This window comes from Rhea pennata, chromosome 3, assembly GCF_028389875.1.
Source record: "Rhea pennata isolate bPtePen1 chromosome 3, bPtePen1.pri, whole genome shotgun sequence".
Taxonomy (NCBI): Eukaryota; Metazoa; Chordata; class Aves; order Rheiformes; family Rheidae; genus Rhea; species Rhea pennata.
Genome location: NC_084665.1, coordinates 55,015,119 through 55,039,124, shown reverse-complemented (window position 1 = coordinate 55,039,124; position 24,006 = coordinate 55,015,119). Strand labels below are relative to the sequence as shown.

The following is a 24,006-nucleotide window of genomic DNA, read 5'->3' as shown; positions in this document are numbered from 1 at the left end:
AGAGGAGAGAAGAGAGGAGAGAAGAGAGGAGAGAAGAGAGGAGAGAAGAGAGGAGAGAAGAGAGGAGAGAAGAGAGGAGATTGACATGCACCCACATCTGAAAGAGTTGAGCCAGAATTTCACCATGCATAGCAGAAAGTACCTACGAGAGAACAAGCTCAGATAAGCAAGTTGGAAACAAGAGCAAAGGAATTATGGGGAAGTGGAAATGAAAATAAGATAATGGGGAGGAACAAGCCGCTTAGTGTGCAAGGGGATAATTTCAAGGCAACGCCCTCAGCAGATGTGACGCTAAAGGAACAAGGAAATCAGAGATGCACACGACCACTCACACAAAGAAGAGACCCGTGCAGAAGCTGGCACGGCTCTGCACACAGCTACACAGGATACAGTCATGACAGTTGATAGTCATGCTGCTGAGAATTTTAGTGCTATTAAATGTAAATCCTACAGGGAATATGAAACACTTAGAAAGCTTAATATCTGAAGAAGAGGAAAGAAACACAGTATTTATATGATGTTACGACAGCCAGTGAAAAAAGGTGGAATAAGGGGAGCAAGGTGAGAGAAATCAAGCCGTATTTTTGCAGTATTTAAGCCATTTAAATAGCTGACTAGTATTATTGGCTGTTTCTCCCAAGCAGAAATAGAAACAAAAGAAGGGTTAAAGAAAACTCTATGGTCCACACACATGTGTTTCACAGCATGCATACATACACATAACTGGATATACAGAGATGTTTTACTGAAAGCTTCTTTCCAAGATTTCTAAAATAACAACACTGAACCATTTTGTATGGAATAGTTACATCTCAAATCTCCATTTAAAACTGTCAGCTTAATATAGGATGTGTATAATCTGAAAGGAGCAGCTTAAATGTGAAGCAAGTGACACTGGCCAGTAATACTAACACAAGGCACAGAAGGACTGACAGCATAGAAGCACGTCAAATCCTTTATAAAAAATCTGCCAAAAGGGGAGATTACCTTCAAAAAAATCAGAGTCATAAAATTTATACTCCCCCCCAAAAAAGGGCATCTTTATTCCACATCTTAACTATACCAAACACTTAACTATACAGAGGAATGGGAAGAGGGATTTGCAAAAGGTTTGGGCCCCTTGCTCCCCATTCTCTTTCCTCCCAGCTTTTCCTTCCAGTTTTTACTTTCTGCCTGAAAATACACAACTGTTCAACTTGATACAGTTTACTAGCAAACTGCAGCTTCAGTGAAGTAACGAACAGTGCCTATTAGGAAACAGCAGTGAAGTGCTACCACAGAAAATAAAATCAATGGAGAGATTTAATTCATTTTCCTTCCTCTGGGAATCACCAGTCAGCATCATTTCATAGAAGAACATTTCATTCATGAAATGTCACATGCTCATGGTTCATATCTGGCGCGACACAGAAAAATTCACATGACATAATGAAATTCCTTCATTCCTGCTAAAATAATAAAAAAAAATCGTTCAGCCTTCATCTCAGAAATATCTACAACTGAATACTGCACACTTGCCCATCTAAATGTACAGAAAACATGATAAATGCATAGGGCTACTTTAACTTTTTCTTGTTGCAGCCCATTAATAGGGCTCCTATTAAATATTGGAACAGGATATCTATATCCTAATAATACCCACAGTAAATGCAAAAGCAAGTGACACAGGTCAAGTGACAAAAGAACATTGCTTTTTCAGACATGAAAGGTAATCTCTTACAGCTCCTGAATGTATATACTCCACAAAGTCTTAGCTTTACCTCAACATATAACAAACAAAAAGTTACTCTTTAAAGCTACGGCTAGGAAGAAAATTTTCTAGCAACTCTCCCTCCCACTGCTGCAGTTCAGTAGTAACTCCAATGAGCTGTCTAGCATCCTTATTCCTATATTCCTCTCCTGAAATAGCACATAAAAACAATATTTTTTGAAAATCAATTTGAGATCTTTAAATGAGAGCCACTAACAGTAGTACTGTTTGTTATGATCAGGTATATGTTATAATCTAATCTAGCATGAGACAGGCACAAGCTTTTAGAAAATGACCTGTAGAACCCATCATCTCTCACTGACCTGCTTTCAAACATATTTGGATCTGTTCCAGCCTTTTATTGTTCTTCTGCAATAGCAAACCACAGTTTGATCATTTTAGAAAGTTCAGAGCAGATGTGCCTGCAAACTGAGCATGATGATTCAAGTGGATAACAGGAAGAGATGAACTCTCAAGAAACAAAGATCCTGAGTTTATGCTAATAACTTTATTTTAAAGGACTAAATTAAGAGGAAACATGCAGACTTCCTTATACTCTTGCATTTTGGGGTTAAGCCTCAAAAGCATTGCTCATGTCAAAATACATTTCTGAGTTCCTCAGAGTATTGTTCTATATTTCTAAGCATTTTCTCAAATTCAATATTGTTATCGTGACAGAAAAGACATCAGTACTGTGTTGGGGGGAAGGAAACACAGTCATAATGCAATCAACTATATAGAGCTGCATTTGTTCTCTCTCCCATGTCTATACCACATAGTAGAGCAAATATGATGAGAAGAAACAAGCTGTACTGGAATCAATTTGCCCAATGGCAAGTATGTCCTAAATTGACTATTTATCAGAATTGTTAGACAGAATTTATATTCTACATAAATGACGGTATATTTTAGGCACAACAGAGTGTTTGTTGTCAAAAAATTACTTATGAATTAATATTTTAATATGCATCAAGGTGAAACAGAACTAGTAAAAACTGAGAGCTGAAACAACATGTTATAGTAAAAACAGTAAGACACAGGTAGATTGATTTCAGTTCTTTCAAGCACTTTTGAGTCATCTTGCAATATAAATCTGCACTTGGAATGGGGAAGACCCTATAATATTGGTCACGTTACTGCAATATAGAAGGCCATTTTGCATAATTTTACTGAAATTACATTCACATTGTTTCTGTAATTCATGTTCATTTCTTACTTACAATACTTTACTTGAAGAATAACAATTTTGCCTGATAGACATCTAAGAAGATCAGGAATGGATCACAAAACAGAATTGAACAGAGCATACGCATCAAAAACTATTCTGATGAAATTTTAAAGGAGATACCTCAGTTGTGCTTTGCTGAGGGAGGTGGGAAGCAAAGGGAGTGGAGACCTACAGCAAAATGTTTTCTTAAAAAGTAAACACTATGATCATTTCTGCTGTATCCGCATCTTCTTCACCCTATCTTTTAGAGCAGCACATTTATCAATAAAATCTAAGGAACTTACTTTGCAGTGGTCATATTGTTGCTGTAAGGTTGGAACATCCCCTCCAATGGGCATTTGCTTTTTCAGCTCTTCATCTTTTGTATTCAGCCATTTGATTAACTCTTCCAGAGATGTCAGCAATCTGTTCCATTTCTCTGCACTTGCCTCCAAGTGAGCCCTGTGAAACAACATAAAAGCATTTTTAAAGCCTTGAATGGCATAAAAAGCAAGAGATTGTACTAAAAAAAAATTGTTCTATCATTAAGGGAGGAATGCTTCAAACATTTACCTGCAAAGAAACTTTGATGTGTTAAAAAACCCTCCACCTCTGAAGACTTTCCACAAAAAAAAACAAAGTAAGCAAGGAGAGGAAGAAAAACCAGGATAACATGGACAAATATGTACCTGTTTTTTGGACCCCTCCCCTAAAACCTTGCAGACTGCACATCTGAGCAACACAAAGTATTCTCCTTTTCCAGGAATCTACCCCTACAGTGCACAAAGCCGGAGCATCGTTTTGTGAGCTAAAGCACCACAAAACAGAACTCTTTCATGCCAGAACCTGAATCTTTAGCTCAGAAAGGAACTAGCCAGCAGCAGTAAGTTAACTGTGCTGCTGAAGTATTAATGCAGTGCACATCTGTCCCCCAATGAAGTCTACAGCACCTCCAAACTCCAGCATACGCTTTTCTATCACATTCAAAATATTTGATGGCTACCCTTGATTTGATGCAGTGCCATCTTTGATAGGGTCCAGCTATTCTACTTTTACTCCTGTTTTCTGTATTGTTATGGATTTCGTTTTGAGACCAACAAACATATAGCTGGCTCATACCAGTGCATAAAGATTTGTTTTACCACATGGGTGACGGAGTAGAGCTTTTTCAGTGTAGCCTGACACTAACTCTACACCTTCCTGGTCTGCTTTTGATGGATGAGTGATCTGAACTTCATTATTCTGTCTCCTAGGTTTTCTCTTTTCTGTTTCGCACATAGTTTTTTATTCTTTTTCTGGATCACTGTAGCTTGCATCTTGACATTTTCATGTGCTGTCTATTGCATTATCATCTTAAATGGCTGTTCCAATGAATTTTTAGTACTGATCTGAAAAGAGCTGGATTGAAAGGGTGATGACTTGCTTCAAGGCAAACAGGTTTGGGTAGGTTGGGATCTTCCAGAGATATTGGGACAGATGAACCAAAAAGTAGGCAGTAAGAGTGTATGAGGGGTGAAAAGGACAAAAGGACATACCCTATCTCTGTAAGGGTAAATTAGCTTCTGGAAAAAAAAACTATTCTCCTGCTCTACTCTGTTCAGGAAAGCATGTAGGTAGCTACTTCAAAAAAAATTTACAAGTACATGCTAGAAGTAATGTTTTTCTGCATACAGTTTTCTGGATCAGTGTTTCTGTCTTCCCTTGTTCCTGTCACTAACAATTTTCTCTCTGCTTGTAGCCTGAGTTTAAAAACAGCTGAGCCAGTCCTCCCCTCTGGCCTTTTCTGCACAGTCTTCATCCACAGTGTCACAACTCACAAGTGAAAATATCCTTTCTCAGCTCTCCTCACCTCTTTTCAGCTCTAACTCTCACTAACCAGAACTGCTTTCAAGGTAACTAACTTTCTGCCTGTGCTGTTAACCAAATCCATACAGGAAGCTTCTGCACAAAGTACCTACTTCACTGAAAATTTACACCCTGAGTATTCACAACAATTTGTCCCTCCAGCCCCCAGCTACACACCCCAACAGCATGGTGTGGTTCATGTGCAATGCGTGCCTTCCCTTTTTCACAATTAATTTGGCTTCCTATGAAAAAGCCATCAGAAATGCCTAGTTGTAAAGTGTTATCAGTGCGTGACTCCTCCACAGTGTATTAGGTACTCAACAGAGCCAGCCTCCTTTCTGGAAGTGAAAACAGAGTAAAGTTCCCTATGAATTTGGCAGAGAGGAGACATTTTGCTCTCATCCAAATCGAGGCAGTCCAAGTTTGAATTCACTGTTTTGCTACTAGATCCACAGATTTTACACACATAAAGCATCCCTTTTTTTTTTTTTTTTTTTTTTCCCCCGTTAGGATAAACCATAATTAAAATGTTTATATCCATATTTCTGCATACATTTAAAAGTGAAATCTCTATTCCTCATGACTTATTACTGTCTCTAGGAAGGAGAAGCAGCTCTCATCTCTAAAAACTGGCACTGTTTAAGGCTTCAGGATTCTGCTCTAATTATTTAGCTGAATTCTTATATACAAAATGAGTTAGAATTCTACAAGGAGCGGGGAAGAGGAACTGTCACTAGTTAGGTGTTTAAGGGACACTTCAACAGAGGTCCACTGTTAATTTAACATTCCCTGCAATAACGTTAACAGTGAACGAACTAATTTGGTATTAATGTGAATGATGTGACATATAATACTAGATTGAATTCATTATAATTCACCACTAATGAGTGTCCATGTACATGCCAGATTAATGACAGCAGTAAAACATCACTAGCATATGATTTCAAAGTCCATTGCAAAGCAGACTTCAGGGGGAAGAGAGGAGGTACAGGAGAGGGAAGAGAATACACCAACAGGGACACTAAAATCCCCTTCTGAACACAAGAGAATCACTCTTTCTTGAAAGGCTAGAAAGAAGTTAATAAAAACAATGCAAAGGAAAATATCAACATCAACCTGTATTTTTTCCTGAAAGTTACCCTTCTAATCTTATCAGTTAATAAAAGGGAGAGGCAACAGCAGCAGCTGATGAGCAGACATAAGCATTCAATCCTCCTGAGGAGTAGACATAGGCATTGAGTAAACCCCACTCAGAGCAAATGCTACCTAGGAAGAAGGGGAGCTAAATGCATTCCTAGATAAGTTTTAGTACCAGGTTTACATTTGTCATACAGATATTATCAAAGAGTTAGAGTTAATAAACTATGCTGAAGTTCTGAAATGTTTCCTGAGCTTCTTTGCTTTGAAAAAGAAGATTTCTGTCCTTGTCTAGGAACTGGGCCTTCTACCAACACACAATCGGCAAGCAGAGGTTCAAGTGTTTGTGTCCATGTGACAAATGAATTGGCAATTTTCAGGGACTTGCCAGGTGAAGTGGTGGCTTAAGAATCTATTTCAATAAAAAATATAGGCCAGTTATATATGATTGTTATGTTTTGAGCACTGGTTGGAGTAACAATATTCCCCAGCATCAATCACCCTGTATTCAGAAGCAATCCTAAAGGAATCTCTGCTGAGCAGAGAAAAACATAGGCTCTCTATCAAGCTGATCAGACTCAGAGCACCTTCCCTCCCTGTGGCCAGGCAGAATAAGACCATACAGAAGAGCAACACTGACATAGCTCCCCGCTTCAGCTGACCCCGGGAGGCTCTCTTCACAGCTGGTGACCTCCTCAGCTTTTCCTTCTGCTATTTAGGCAACACTTTTCCTGCTGGGCAACAAGCGAACACACGGAATAGAAAAAAATGGTGTGTGGTCTAAATGTAGAGAATCCTCTTCTGTTTCCCCCCATACTTTTACCTCTATCTTGTCCCACAAAAAACTACCCCACTATCCCTTCCCAGAGAAGAAAAGAGTATGTCCTAAATATTTGGCTTTAAAAAACATATCTGTAAGAAAAAAAGATATACACATATGTAGATACACACATAAATATGTGTGTGTGTATATATATATATACACACACATATATATGTATACATATATGTGCATTTATATACACACATATAAATATGTGTGTATACATATCTCCACATATATATATATACACACACACACATATGTATATGTATGTGTGCACATATGTGTGTGTGTGTGTATCTCTACATGTATATACATATACACACACACACACACAATATAAACACATACACATATTTCAGGAGTACTAAGCTGCTGATTTGTTTTCTCCCTGGAAATAAGACAATGCAGTACGAAAAAGAAAGAAGTGTGAATAAGTCTAGGAGTATTTCAGGGAGAGGTACATACAATGCTCTCAAAGTGAATTACAATCACTACAAGTACAGTTTTAAGTAGTTTCCATGCATTTTCAAATAAGTGCTACAAGTGCTGCTTTTTGAGTTTGGAAGTCCTTAGTTATAGCAGCAAGAAAGCAAAGTCTATGCAGCAACTAGCATGATCAGCTCTAAGGACTGAAATATTAAGGAAAGCTTCATGCTATCCCCTAAGGCAGAACAGTATTTTCAGCAATTAAATCAAAAGAATCAGAATACAGCATAGCTGCAAATATTATTAAAAACAGCCCCCTCCCTCACACACATACAGAGTAACCCTAGTACAGAAGCACTATTGCAAACTAAACTCCATTAAAAAAAAATGATTTTTCAGTCATCAGTCCTAGCCTCTAGAAGGATTTTTTGCTGTTCTCACAACTCATCCACACACTTGGCTTTCCAATTCTTCCTTGAAATAACATACACCAAGAAAAGGTTGAAGATGAAGCAGTAGCAATTAACGAGTTGAACAGCAAGACCAACACACTAACCTCACACCAGTTCTACTGCTTTCACCAATAGAGGCTTTCACCACTCTTGCTGAAGTTAGAGAACTGAACTGCAATCAAGGAACAGGGCAAAAAACATGAACTCAGAAATACTGCCCTCTGTTCAGAGGCAACTGAGATTTGAAAGGTTAATTTATTTCTCTTATGTTTGGTTCCACTGATCTCCTCCCTGCCGGCCTTTTAATTGTAGCTCAGTGACATGTGGCTCAGCAATATTACACAGATCAGCAGAGTAGCACAAACACATTAACATGTTCCAGATCTACATAGAAAGCAGTGAGCGCACACTGCACAACAGCAGTCTCTGTATTGCTGCCTCGGAATTAGCAACTGCTAGGGTAAACGGCTTGTAGGCCATTTGACTATTAATTTCTCCTAATTATAGTTAACCCCAGGAAGAGTCAAATAACTGAATTGCTATTGCTGGAACTTTCCTGTTGCAAACTAAACTATTAACATACGAACATGCTTTAGTCTTTCTCAGGGGTTGGTTTACTTGTGAATACAGTTCATAAAGCCCGATCTTAACAGTATTTGTACTAACGTCCCTGTAGTGTGCTGGGGCTATTCTTCACAAGCTCTACTGCCAAACTGCTTGGTTCCTCTGGTTCAGGCTCTGCTTGACGTGGGCAGATTTTCTCTCAGGCAAAGAGCTTTTGCTGAGCAGATTCTGCCAGCTACATTTAGCTGTCTAGCAGGCTGGTGAGGAGTTAACTGGAGATGAAAAACGAATGTCTCATTTTCCCTCCATCTCACACTCACAAACTCCTGTGCCTGAATTGCAAGCTCAACTCATTGTTCTGGCCTTTGGAAAATTAATATGAAGGCTTAATATTGTTCTGTTTTATTAAAAGTACGATTTCCGTTAATCAACAGGAAAGCAGTAGTAATTAAAAGCTCTATACATGCTTTTCTGTGTAGTTAACTTTAATGTAGAATTTTATTCACATTAACGAATATGGTAATATCTGCTTCCAAAATGACATGATAAAGATTGTAATACCGTTTATTCTTGGACAAACAGTGAACTTTTCACTTAGCACTGCGAGGGTCAACAAATTTAAAAGGCTTTTCTTGATTAATATATGCTTTAAAATATTTTTTATCAAACAGCTGTCAGAAAATTCTGCTACCAATATACAGCTAGACACTCATGATGCAGTACTATCAAAGTTCTCATTTCAGTGGTAAAAGCAAACAAATAACAAAAAAAAATCCTGATTTCTCCTCACAGATTTTAACTTCACAGAATTACTTCACTGACATTGCTTTTGATATACAATAAGGAAAGAGCCAACCTACTTTGAAATATCAGAAATGTGAGATTTCACCTCAATGCCACAGTCATGCTTCTGGAGCCTTTTAGAAGACAGCAACTGTGCTCCATTCAGATCTTGATGTTTTCAATACTCACCTGATGTTTGCTGACTTCACCTTCAGGTCATTCCAGCGTTGGTTCATGTCATCAAGTCGGTGCTGGAGCAGAGCAGCTTCCTCAGAGTTTCCTAAGGCTTTCACCATCTTCTGTCTGTTTCCATCAATGCTTTTGAAGATGTCATTGTGGGCATCAATCTCAGCTTGGATGTCCTGAAATATCAACATGAAAAGCTCAGACAACTTAGTTTTCTGTTCAAAGTAAGAGATGTTATTCCTATTGTAATTCTTAAATTCACTAGGCCAGAGCACGTAATCTCGCCTGTGTGACTCTGAAAAGACAAAAAAAAAAAAAAAAAAAAAAAAGACCTGCAAAGGAGAAATAAAAACCTGCAACTCCATTAACATCGTTATAAAAGGCTCATCATTTCTAAGCATGAGAAAAAGAGTTTGAAAAATCACCTTTTTATCCTATATAGCACTTATAACTATGAATACTAAACTCCCTTCTTTTTTTCTTTTAATTCCCTACTGGTTTCTCACATTTCCGCATAGAACTGTATTTGCAAATGCACTAGACACCTTTCCCTGCTCAGAACTTACCCAGACTAAGTCCTAGCAACATTGTTTCTTTCCTCTTGGAAATAAAACATTGCAGAAACTTTACACAACTATCCAGTACAATTTACACAGTACAGCAGTTTTTGACATATGTAATGGATGTTTTTAACTAAAACCTATATCCCTAAGTTGCAACTAAATGACCACAGCTACCACAAAACCTATTTTTACAATTCAGTTATCGTATAGCATCTCCCACAATATGTAGAGAACTAGACATAGAAAGGTCTGCATTTTGTAGAAAAAATTAAAGGAAAAAGTAGCACCTGAAGATTCATTTTAAGTTACTCATTTTTCTTCCCCTTTGAAATTAAACATTTTGTTCTCCAATCTCATTTCTACCTCAAAAAAATTACAGTAGCCATCTTCATTTAACCAAGCACAGTATTATTTTTAAAACATAAGACCCTCAAATGAAATCTGCTGTACCATTGCCAATGCTTTCTAGCATCCGTACATCAATGTATACTCTTAACAGAGAAATGTAAATGTGTGAATAGGTGCACTGGCTATCTCAATGGGATTAATCAGCAAAGACTGTGACAGAAACCTGATGCAGATGTAAACAAGCTTCTTTCACAAGGAAGAATTCAATAACCCTTAAAGGTTGTATTCTTGCAGGCAGCCCCTCAGTGCATTTTAGCCATCCCCAGGGGCAGGAGAAGGCAAATGAGGGGGTTCTTTCACCTCTTATACTCAAGATGTACAGCTGCTACTTACGTCTATGAACTGATGATTGGAAACAGTAAGCCATGATAACATCTAACTTTCTTTAGTCAGGGAAGAAAAAACGAAGTAAATATACAGCTGGAAGAACAGGGAAATGGGGAATCAGTGAAGCTCTGGCTCTCCAACTGAGCTACTATATAACTTTGGACAACTGTTCTTTGCCCTCAGTTTCAACACTTTAAATGGGTAAGATGACACTTCTGCTGTCTTTAAATCACCTTAATAAACCCCATCATTCTGAAAATGAATACATCCAATGGCATTTAAAACAGATGTTTCTAATAATTAGCAAATCCTCAATAAGACAGCACAGTCACCAATTAAAGCACATGCTTGTATAAAAACTTCTGCTGACCTTCTGACTCCAATATGCAAGCTGATCCCCTGAAAACAAGTCTGAGTCCAAACAGCAGGAGATGCAACAGTATAAAGCAGAGTTCAATTTTAAGTACACACTAATCTGCACTACCAAAATCTGCCCATGTCAAATCTATTTCCATGACTCTACAGAGCTACAAAAGAAGAGTTTGCAAACTGATCTATAGTCTTCCACTCTACAATAACAACGCTCATTCTAAGGCTATTGAGAATCTTCATGAAACATTTTACACTTGATTACTTTTGAGAGGGACAATTGTAAGTTTTGCATGTAAGTATGCAAAAATTCAAAACAAAGTTTCACTCAAACTAAGTTTGATTCTTGCATTTGACAGCTGTCATGTTACATTGAATAAGGCACAGTAAATCTGCTGTTTGCATTCTTGAGACCCATCTGTGATGGCCATATTGTGACCGTTTAGTTCAAAGAATCAATTTTGCTAATTAACTTCTCTTCCTCTTTTCTGATTTCCATTTTCCAGGAAGAAGAAACACTTTCAGTTGATGAGTATTGCCAGCACGTCGAGGGAGGTGATCCTGCCCCTTTCCTCAGCCCTGGGGAGGCCTCATCTCGTCTACTGCATCCAGTTCTGGGCTCCCTAGTACGAGAGAAATGAAGCTACTGGAGAGAGTCCAGTATAGGGCTACAAAGATGATCAGAGGGCTGGAGCATCTGCCCTCTGAGGAACGGCTGCAAGGGCTGGGCCTCTTCAGCCTGGGGAAGAGAAGACTGAGGGGGGATCTTATCAACGTGTGTAAGTACCTGAAGGGAGGGTGTCAAGGGGACGGGGAAAAACTCTTTTCAGTTGTCACATGTGACAGGACAAGAGGCAATGGGCAGAAATTGAAGCACAGGCAGTTCCGCCTGACCGTGAGGGGGAATTTCTTCACTGTGAGAGTGACGGAGCACTGGACCAGGTTGCCCAGAGAGCTTGTGGCGTCTCCTTCTCTGGAGATATTCAAGGCCCGCCTGGACGCAACCCTGTCTAACATGCTCCAGGTGACCCTGCTGAGCAGGGAGGTTGGACTGGATGATCTCCAGAGGTCCCTTCCAACCTTACTGATTCTATGATTCTATGATGGACAAACAAAACAAGAACTGCTGTTAAAAGTTAATCACTGCTACTGCATCAGATTTCTCAAAAAGAAATGAGGGAGAAAAATCCAAAAAAGGCATCTCAATTCAGCATGTATATGAAAGATATGCAGCAGGCAGGTGTGATGTAAAAGGTGGCTAATGGCAACAGACAGACAAAGGAGAAGTGAGTTATCCCTCAAAGATAAAAATTTTCAAGATCTTTTTTATTATAAATATATCTTCTTGTCCTGGAAGCCCAGCAAGAATGAAGGGCTCCCATCTTGTCCCAAGACAGTTCCCTATTCCCTCAGTAATTCCTCTTGCTCACTGTATTATTGTAACCTTTCCCTTGATTCTCATGAATTTTGTAACCATGTCATGCTTGCTCTTCCTTAAAATTTCTTACTTCAGAACAGAGAGAAGAGCTCTGTCCATACTGTACACATGCCAATTCATGTTCATCCTGACTTACTATTTCTCTTTCTACTGCCATTTTCTTGATCATGTTTCTTCATATTCTGCATCACTTTCTGTGTGGCCATTGCATGAAAGAAGTTGATTAGCCCTGCTCTGGCTCCAACCAGAATTAACTCTACTCAGGGTAAGGCAATTAAAAATTCTCAGTGCTTTAAAAATAATTACAGACACTTCTCTGTAATCACACAGAAGATCCTATATCCAGAGTCACAGGGGCAACACACTGGAGGATGTAAGAGAAGAGGAAAAAGAGAACTCGTATTTCCTAAACTGTCATTACATAGCTTCATCAACTTTCAGGAGGGGCTATTGCTATAGGATGCTTAAAGTTTTATTTTGCTAACTCTGCAAATGTTTACATGCACCTATTTTTAAATAGGATTCACAGATTATTGGTATGAGATCAGTAAATATGTTTACATGCACAAGTGTTTGCAGGTTTAGTGTCCTAAACTCAATGAGGAAAAAGTTCACTTTATATTTAAAACAAAGTGCACGTTTCAAAGCTTCAAAAGGTAGGAGAGAGAAGAGCTAACTAGCCTGGCACTTTTGTCTACTGTACCCTGGCCAGGGTATTAGAAGATTGCCACCTTTCTTCCACTCCACTGAAGATTTCAAATCAAACTGCTGCATGTATGCTGCTTATGCAACTCAAGAGCCTGTAGCTGTAAATATGGTATGTGAAGCACAAGAACACTACAGATGGCAATTCTGAAAATGACCAACACACCTCACCAATTACAGCTAGTGTTGCTACTAGAATAGCCCAAAGTCAGACTAAACTGAGATGCCCCGGGAAAAAGAAAATATACGACCAAGATCTGAACAAAACCTAACTTAGTGACTCCATACCCAAGGTCAATCAGCTATCAAACCTCCTTTTTCTTTTTCTTTCTTTTTTTTTTTTTTTTTTCTTTTTTTTTTTTTTTAACAGCAATAAAAAATTGTCCTTTGGAACTTACTCTTTTTTTATTAAGACAGACTCAAGACAAAAAGAATTTAGAAAATCATTCCTATGAAAAAGTATTTTAATTCTGCCTTTTTTTTCCCCAGGGTAAGAGCAAGGGATGTCCAGAGGGCCCTGTAACGCCCTAAGTTATTACTGTATTCCGTTCTACTCACATTTTCTCAGATTTATTTGTTGATAATTACCACTATCACAGGCAAAATATTTTCCCCTTTAAAGGCCCTAAGCCCTTCTCTTTAAGATAAAAACGTGACTGGTTGAAGGAAACTTAAACTCTGAGTGGGCCCCAAAATTAAAGTAGAACAAATAAGATGCATTTTAAAACACTCAAAATTTTGCACTACTCCCTTTCCACTGTAAAGAATACTTGAGAGTTCTGATACAAAGATATAACATAGAGAAGTTACTTTATGATACAAAGTGAATCAAAAAATGTTCCCATAATGCTTCTATTCTATTTTATTATAAAGATCACTTAAACAAGCTTCTACTATATTTGATACTAAGCAAAACAACTTATCCTCTTGTGGAAAAGGTCTACAGCATTTTATACTAGATCATAACCTTTTTTTAAAAAAATACAATTACATAAGAATAAAGGTTTACTCAACAGGGATGTTTTTCTTAAACTACTATTATACAGCAACGTTCTGTACTAAACTCCAATTTTAAATTGTTTTATAAGCAAGCAGAATTCCCCTGATTTTCTACAAAGAACTGACCACAGAGCAGGGATAGCAAATTTATAGCAAATAAACTACATGCAGCTTGTAAGAAATGGGCATGCAGGTCACAGACTGACCCTGTGCCACAGAATTAGACACAGACTTGGGTTCGTATGCAGACTGCCAGGTAATTTGAATCCCAGCTACAAAATACAGAACAGGCAAACTGTTGTGGCTTTTAACCAAAGTGAAGATTTCAGCAGGAGTTCATAGGGCTGAGGTTGACTATCCATAAATAAAAAATAGCTTGAAGAATCACTCACTCCCCAGTGAAGGTACTCCAGCCTAAACTGCCAGGACAGTTTCTATATTTCTTGCACCAAAAACAAATCATGCCCCATGACTGGAATAGAACAGAAGACTCAGTGCAAATAAAAGGTAACGCAAGTCTCTCAAGAACAACTGCCAATTTCCTTCATTGACAACATCGATGTCAGCAAAGACTTCAGTTACAGAAATATGGCTTTTGTCTTCTTTATTCCTGATGTCTAAAGGTGATGACTGTGAAAGTGTCTGCAGAAACTCTTCCACTAAAACAGCCGGAACAGAAAACATCAGTGCAACTAAAGAATATAGCTGTTTGCCACAGACATCAGCAAGAACATCTTTTTTTTGAGGTCTCGTAGCAGGTAGCAAGGCGATGGGAGCTTTTTATAGCAGATTGTTTATTCTATTTTGAATCAGATACATTCTACCTGCTGCTGCCAACTGCCTTTGAGTACACTGCTGTGTCAGATGTTCTCTTTAGCCTATGCTGCTCTTAGAGCTTTCACTTCTTGATGGCCCTCAAAGAGAATCAGGGCACGTGATAGGCGTGTGGAGGTGGCCTTTGTGACAGGGAAAGGGGACTTTTATTGCTCTCTCCTTTGTAAATGCAAGGAGAGAGGGAAGCTCTTGCAAAGAAAGACCGTTAAAAGGAACCCTCCAGTCTCTGGAGAATCCAAGTGCTCATCTCACTCACAGAGTTTCTGCTCATGTTTCAGAAGACACCCATAACTTGACAGTCATAGCTTTAGAAAAGCTCACCCCATCTGCTGTATCGCACAAGCCTGCAGTGGCTCTCTGCTTTTAGGCAACCAGCTGATAAAGAATTCACGCTTGGAAGAGCAGTATACATGCAAAACTCTTGGGTAGAACTGTTATTATCATAAATCCACTACTGGCAGAACTGCATATAAGGAAAGACATTAAACCTCTCTAAAATGTCATATACGGACCACACTGCCTCTCAGTATAGCCACTTGACTACAGGATAAGGATCAAAGCAATTTGCAAAAGCAGTTGAGTTTAGATGCGACAGAAACTCAATTACTACTCAAGTTCTTAGATAGTTCAGAAAGAAAAACATTTTTTGAGGGGAAAAAGCCTTTGAATATTTTTTGTGTCTGATTTTTACACTCCTGTATTACCAAAAGTCTTGCAGTGCAGCTTTAAGTTTCCAAAAAGTTGTCTCAACTTAATCGTAATGGATAATACCTTAACAGGTGACAGACATATGGTGTGGGTACGGACTCTTTTAATCACAAGAGTGATGATGCAGTTAAGGCTGAGAATGCCAGCCTATATTTGACAACTTCTGTGGTTCAGTTACGTGCCAGTGACTGAACATCTGAAGGACATCATAAATCCATTAATACTAATTCCAACAGTCACATATTGGGACTGAACAAAGCTAAAGCAGCCCAGCCCAGCTGAATGTAATATGACTCTACTTTTGAATAGAAAGGGAGTGTCGTACAAGCTTCTGCAAATGCCATCTGGCTTCTGCATTATGACCACAGTTACAGCACTTGTAATTCTCTCCTTACAACATACATTAATGGATACAAAAAGTTAAAAGTAGACTGGAAGCCAGAACCACCATCATAAGGCTGTTTCTACTGGCAGCAAACTCCTCAATAAGAAGGAACAGGATGGGTGTGTGGGAAATCATGTGAGGGAGAGACGAGGGAATGGAGGGGAACTTGCTCAAAAAAGAAAAAAGAGAAGAAATAAAAAGAAAAAAGCTTGCTCAATAAGCAGTTTCTGATCAAAGTTCAGCAACAAAAATGTTAACATTCTTCTCTAGCACCAAAGCATTCTCCTAAATCATGTTATAAACTTCAACATAATAGACAAAATGACAGAAAAGCTTTAGGCTAAAAAATATGGCAGCTGTGAGATTTGTAAGTTGTGCTTTTGTCAAGAATTGCTACAATCAATTCCTTTGACAGGAAATAAGACACTGGCATATTCAAAATCACGGGGGAGAGCGTGGAATTTGCAAACTCCAGGGCTTTGTATGGTACAAAGAAATTAAAAACACTGGTAGCAAAACTTCTTTCTTAACAATATTGTGAAACCTCTCATCTCAAAGGCTGAGGCTTTAAGAAGGAGAAAAAAAAACATACATACACACACACATACTCCTCCACTATCTGACCTAATCTTCAAAGACTAACAGCAGCAATTACAACAAAACACTGACGCCCAGCTGACAGACCAAGGAGGAGAGAAGGAGAAAGTGTTTTACACAGTGAGGAATTTATGTCACAGATGTTTTCACCTGCTGTTACTAGCTACTCTTGGAAGATATTGGTGGATTGGCTGGACAGCATCAGTCTCATTAGCTCCAAAAGTTTGTTACTGTCTGAAAGTAAAAATAGAAGAGTTTTAAAAAAAGAAAAGAAACAAAAAAGAAAGATCTTCTGAGCATCCAGATTTATTATGATTTTAAAATTAATCAAAGTCAGTATACAAACTCAAAAAGAAAAAATTAACTTCATTTTATTTCATGAGACACCTGAGTTCATGTAGTAATATCCTTTATACTGTTGTTCAGGTGATCAGTACTAATACGTATTAAAAAAAAAAATCATACTAAAATTTACAGCTTTAGAATTAAAGACTCATACTGTACGATCTATTCTTCTAATTATGATGTTTGTGACTACCAGTAATAAATTTAATCATAATCTGTATGTAAAACATCGTATGTTGTTTACATACTCCAGTTTTGAACAGCACAAGTTTTTTTTGGTTTGTTTTTTTTTAGAGAAGTGTACTGCAAAAGAAGAAAGAAGCCAAGCTAAAGAGAGTTACAAATATATGATCCATGTCTCATCAGAAGTGATGACATTTAGATGAAAGCAGTATGTTTGAAAAGTTTCATGTCTCAATCACTCTAAGCAATGCAATTGCTGCAAAGTCAAGCCTCCTGCCTCTCAGCATTACTGTTGCCAAATGTCCTGGTAAGAGAAAGAGTAACTAGACTGGATAAAACAAAAACAGAAGAAAGAAGTGGAGAAATGGCATACTCATGGGAAGTAACTCTATTTATAAAGAGATCTTCTAATTTGACTAAGATAACTTTCAACTAAATTTAACAGTAAATTATGAAGCACTTTTTTTGTGTGAAGTAAGATCACAAACGCCCCACGAAGGCCCCTTTTACTTATGGCTTAGTAAAGCCCGAAATCTTCTATCCCTTTCTTGAAGAAAGGGCCAGACAACAATGACCAGAGCAAGTGCTCCAGCACAATCCTGTAGGACCTGCAATGGGGAAGGAAAGAAGCATTAGTCTTCCATACTCGAGAGGCAGTCAAACAAGGTTCACACGAGGACCTTCACAGTAATGTACATTTTATCATGGCCTGCCCTTTCTATTGTATATTTTTCAAAAGAAAAAAATAAGTACTTGAAACTGCTCTTATCATACCTTTTCAAATTTTGTCAGCAACTCCCGTAAGCTGAAGTTCAGGCCAATCATGATTAAGTGTCCCCCGAAGCCTACATTTTCCTGGTATGTCCTCCAAGCCAGGTCTATAGCCTTCAAAAGATTTATCTTTCTTCCAGCTATGCTTTCTCAAAACCCTCTGAAAATCCCTGCGTATGCATCCCTCCAGCACTGTATTCCCCCAGCGGTAGTTCATGCAGCACCATTTTAGCGGCCTCCTTGTCCCCACTTGCTTCCATGGGCCGGGCGCTTCGGGGTGAGGCGATGCCAGTAGATGTTCTTTGTAGTGTTACCCTGGTCCCATGGTGCTGGAGGGATCTTCTTGTCTCTATGCACAACCAGAACTTCCTCCAGCACACCTCGGCAATGGCCTGCAGGCTCCAACTGTTTTCTTGTGGGCCTCAAGCTCAACGTTTGGTCTCAATTACCCCGCGTAAGAGAAGCTATATTCTCCTGGTGGGGGGAAGTTGCAGGGGGTGGGGAGGAGGAGCCACTCATTGCATGCCGGCTCCATTCAAGGAAAAAGAGGAAAAAAAAAATCCCCAAAGAAACTTTTATATATAGAAAGCTCCAAAAGCCAGCTTTTCAGAGAAGCCCAGACTGGAGGAGGCACGCTCCAGCCTAGAAAACAAGGCAGTATCACTGGACAGGAGGCCACCTCTTCTCTTTCTCCCTTTCTCCCTCTCTGCCACCAGCAGGCTGGTGTTGCTATGGTAATAACCAAGCCACTTCCAGCCCTTTTCCCTCGGCCTGCTTAGCCTAGGGATGCTGCAGCACAGGAGAACTAAGGCCCATTAAAAGAAATTTTAAAAGTTGCTTCCTTTGTTTAGGCAAAAATCTCCAGTAGAGGATCACACAGTCACCTCCAAAATCTTCGCTGGGGAGCTCTTCCTTTGGTCCTTGCTGCTCTGACAGCCGCACGGTAATCTATTCCCAGCATTTGTTTATTATTTTAATCAGCATCCTCCCTTCCACCACCCCTCGTGCTGCTCTGAAGCCAAGCACACTCCCACTTCCTGGAGGCCTCCCTCGCTGAGCAACCACCACCACCTCCTCTAAGGCGGCAGAAAGCCTGGACCAAAAATCCTGACACACGTCTCCAGCCGCTCGTCCTATTTTCTTCCCTTCAAAAAAGAACCAGGATATTTAGTCACTACACAGATTTTTAAGTTGTAAAAGGAACTAGCGCTCCGCAAAGCCTACACGCACGCACGCACGCTCCGACTCATTACTCCAGACTCAACATATGCAGATTGTTTTCATATGAGGCCTTTGCTCTCATTTCAGCAGGAAACCTGACACCTTAACGTTGGCTACTAGGAAATCACTCGATTTTAAATCATTCCCACTTGAAACAGTATGTGCATGTGACGGCCTATTTTGGCTATTATTAATGCTTTCCGTACAACCACACAGTACTTCACTGGCAAATGTTTCAGTAACAGTTGCCAGCAAGTCGGAGAATGTATAGTTAAAACCAAACAAAGCAACCTACCGCTTGTAAAATCTGTCACAACTGTTACTCATATGACCATTTGGGGAACCATGTGCTGCTTTTACTTTCTTTGCAATTCAGTAAACTGTGATTTGAAGAACCAATAAGGTCACTAATGATAAAACTGTCTTTAAAATTATTCTCAACTAATGGATTACACCCACACAGCCAGTATGGTTTGTGATTTTAAGAATAAATCTTGAAAAAAAAAATATATTGGCATCAGCAGGATTTTACTTTCCGAAGTTATACTTTGCAGCATGTTTCTGGGTTTTATGCAGGCAAATCACACAAAGTGCAAATGTGCTTGTAAGATAAACTAAGAAAAGTATTCTGAAAAAGAAGGTAAAACAAGAATAATTTTACTGCATAACTGACGGGTAGTCACAAACTGTCTGAATTTATTCCACTGCTTATGGAAGCAAACAGCCCAATTATTAGTGCAGCAGTAGTTAATCCTGCAATAATCACAGATAATTTTACTTGCCCCCACATATAACTTCTCTCGTAGGCTTCATCTCTCTCTCACATACTTCACTTGCTGCTAAACATTTGTTCTCTGATAGTTCCCAAAACACTCAACTACTTACTAACAACTCCAGGCAGCTGCAGATTCCAATGTATTTTTTCTTTTCTCTGTTCTATACCTCTTATAAGACATATGTCAGATATAAGACATATAAGTCAGAAGACTGAAAAATCCTATCTAATGGAAAGCATCTTAAAATTACCACCCATTAAAACCTCTTTCCAGTCCACAGAAATCCAGCACATCTCTACTCTGAAACAAAACCTATATTGTGACTTCCAAGTGACTATGAATCTTGCAGGACTGGTACTTTAGCATAAAGTAGTTTTTCAAGGTTCATATGTTGACAACAGGAACAACTAAGCAGCTGCTGCTCTTGTTAGAGCATCTTCAGCAAAATATGAATATACAAGTCTCTACATCAAGAAATGAAAACACTGACCAGCAACATCCAACTATTTGTCATCAACAGTAGACACAAACACAAATGGTGTCTAAATTACTCAAAATTCATCTACATTGGCACGACATCTGGAGTTACATGCCAGGGTGCTGCAGTTTTACCTACTTCATTGGCAAAAGGCTGTCACAGTCTGTCCCCTCCTCTCACACTAATTAGAGGTCCTAAAAAAATGCATCACTGGGAAATACTTTTTAATTAAAATGGGCACGGTGCCCTGCCTGACTCCCCAAAGGACGATCCTTTGGGCACATTCTTTTTTTCCATGAGGATTTTATAAATTTCACCGAGCAATGTAATAACCTCAGCACAGAGCCCTGGTATGCAAGTATACCCAACGAGCCCTGGCACCTCGGTCAGCTGAAGAGCTGTTCCTTCTCTACGAATGCATAACCCCGCAGTCACAGGAAGCCAGAACAAGACCAACAAATAAGGAAGGAAACAAAGCATAACATGCAACCTCCTATCACACCTCACAAAAACTTTTCAGGCCTCCCAGTCTTCATGTTGTCCCACTACAGTTAGTAAGAAAAGTATGCATTAAAAATTAAAGTCATAAATCCATTTCTATAAAATACCAGGAGTTTCCCCTCCTTTTAAAATAAAGGCTCATTTTAAACTCACTAATGATCTGTAATGAACCCTACTAAGATTTAAAATACACACCAAACTACTACAGTGAATTATCTAAGGTCATTTTCTTTTCTAAATTAACCATTAACAGAAGCAAAAATTCTATTAGCATGAGAAAGTAAGTGTCCTGAAAAGTTTTAACTAGAATCTCTATTTGAGAATCTCTCTTTTCTCTTTCTACAAGACAGACGCAAAGCTCTCATCCACACTAATGCTTCTTTCTGCTGCTCTGGCAGCAAACAGAGTTGTGAAACAGGAAGAAAACAGCATTTAAATCCACTTCAGAGTTGTCACTACACACAAACTGAAAATGGATGTTAGACTGGATTACAACGAGGCTGCATGACTCCAGAACTGTAATTTTATGTTTACTTGCACACTTCATATTTAGATAACAGTAATATTTGTTTCCCAATTTTCTATGCTGTCATAAAAAAAATCATATATTCCAGATCCTTCAATACTACCAGACGTAAAGATAAATGCCCTCTGAGGTGGATGGCTACCATTTCATGGAATTCTATAAGGATATTCAAATATATATCTCATTGGATTAACACTTTCAGTAAAATGGCTTTAAAAATTGTACTGAATAACAACTGTTCTATTGGCTTTTTCTACATGAAAACAACACTGGTATTTTGAGAAATTCTGCACTTGTAGAAGAAAAATACAACTGAAATAAGCTCTACATTGACAAATGTTTAATATAGCCTTTACAAGAAAGACATCATCATGTCTGTGGACATGACAATGTTGAACCCAAAGCTCCTGACAGTATAAGCTCTCATGCAAGTACATCATCTTCTACAGATAAAAACAAGCTCAACAGCAAGAGTACTGTAACAGAGCTTACTTCCAAAATACTTTCTTAGGTGCTAAGATCCACAAATGGAAATTAATGCACTGAAGAGCAATTTCTATTGCATCTAGTACACTACCACAGAGGATTGTATACAATGCAACTTTCTGATTCATTTTGGTACCAGATCAGTTTGGTGCATTTCCTCTTGCAGCTTTAAAATAATATAAAACAGGATAAAGGTAGCGTAACCAGCTAACAGTGCTTTATACCTATTGGTGACATTACTAATGAAAACCTAATAAACGCAGAGATCATAAGCTCCAAAGCATTTTTATCGTAAGTGGTACAAAAAAGAAGTCCAGCATACTGAGTGAAACAACTTACGTGAGTTCTAGCAATCATTTTTAAGAATTCTGACCTAAACAGCAAGCCTCTGAAGCCATGCTCAAGTGCTTCAGCATTTAGCATGACTCAATGCAGGAATTCTAAAAATAGCAGCAGAAGAATATCTTATACTCAGTACTGCAATGAATTGACTAAAAATCTTGGATTTATACTTGATAAAAGAAGTAACTGAATATTAGAGAACTGCAAACAAGTGAGGCAGTAGAAACAAATCAAAATCAGCTGAGAAAAAAGGAATAAAATCTTTATTCCATTGCCTTTGAAAGGAAAAACATCTGACTGACTTTGATATGATCTCACAACTCTAAAGTTCACTTTCAGAACAGACAAGTGTTTCAAGATAGGTAACACTCCCTCAGCAAAACAAAATTAAGTATATGCAAAGACACTACAATGAATTTGCCTCCTCCTTGAGTTGCTGTGCAAAAATGCAAGAAAACTGCCATATTAAGCGCAATTTGACTTTGGAATCCAAGCTGAAAAGAGGAAAGGTTATTCTAGAAGAAAAAAATGAAAAAAAGCAAGGAGCAGCAAAAGTCTTAAGAGTGAATGAATTGTGCTGACAACACACAGAGTGTAGTTATGTCTTATGCGACTGACAAAAATGAGCAACAAGAACAAGAAGTTAAAATGAAGGGCTCCTTGTGAGATTCAGTCACAAAGCACCTAGAGGTCAATAGGTGATCAGTACATCCTGGTCTCATTCAAGATGCGGCTTAAAGCAGCAACATGAAAAATTTACTTGTTGAAAAGCAATATGGTATTTTCTCTTGACTTGCAAAATACATTGTGTAAATCTGATCAGAACAGGAAACAGAGCTGTGCTCACACTTCTGCAACATATCAGCAATTACAACACAAAGTTGTAATTTGGTTCACTATCAACTGAATAAAACACTAGAGTTGCACTTGAGAGCTCTGCCAGAACAGCACAGCTCTCCTGATAACCTCTGCCAGAAGCCAAAACACTCAAGTGATATATTGCCCTGAAGGACTAAGAAGAATTCATGAGGACAGATGGACAAACCAGCTCTTACCACAAAGAGAAACAAATAGCAGGATAAGGCAGTAAAAAGTCATGTAACTGTAATAGCCTGAATAACCTCTTAATTTTGGTAACTATTAGTTTACTGATTGCAATGTTGACCGTAAGTTGCACAAAAGGGTTTGCAGAGTTCCTTTTAAATCCCTAGAACTTGAAGCCAAGGTATTTTACTGGTTGGCTGTTTCTTTCCTTCCTTCCTTACAGAGAAGGAAAAGAGTATCTGTTTTCCTTTTTCCTTGGGATGGTATTTTCTATCAACATCAAGTCATTATTCTGTGATTCGCTGAAGCCAGTTCTACAGTGGCCAGCTCTCTACAGTATCTGCCATATGCACTGACTTTTTTTTTTTTTTTTTTTTTTTTAAAAAAAAAGGACCACAGTCTGTCTGTGTTTATCTCAGAAAATTAGGTAGGAGGCAGGATATTAGATCTCAAGAATAAAGTTTGCTAGTATTACAGATGGGATAACAGTCCTGGGAACAGGCATTTCTGCATTGCCAGAAAGATTAGTAAAAAGATTTAGTGGTTTCGTAATGGGTTTTTCCCCTTATTTGTGAATGCAAGTGTTTGCACAACACTGGCTTTCAGTTTTATGAATCAACCAGAACATTCTAATTTTTGGAACTAGATACACATTAGCTGTATGTTTTAAACTTCTTTGAACTTCCCAGAAGTACCCATCCCTAATGACAGGGTATTTCAAATGAACTCAGAAGAAAAAAAAAAAAACAAAAACAAAAAACTACTACAGAAAATTTCCATACATGGCATATACCTAAAGGAAATATATATTAAAGGGATGATAC

At 38.4% G+C, this 24,006-nt stretch overlaps 1 protein-coding gene across 6 annotated transcripts in view; it reads right to left on the bottom strand.

The window, feature by feature from the left end:
• The window catches only part of UTRN (utrophin), a 405,882-nt gene that overhangs the window by 137,151 nt on the left and 244,725 nt on the right, over positions 1 to 24,006 (bottom strand). For all 6 annotated transcript variants that reach the window (XM_062572341.1, XM_062572340.1, XM_062572342.1 and 3 more), the window contains 2 exons: positions 9,180 to 9,352; positions 3,263 to 3,419 (listed from right to left, as the gene is read on the bottom strand). In XM_062572341.1, the coding sequence (XP_062428325.1) occupies positions 3,263 to 3,419; positions 9,180 to 9,352 (330 nt within the window). The remainder of the gene's footprint in view (positions 1 to 3,262; positions 3,420 to 9,179; positions 9,353 to 24,006) is intronic.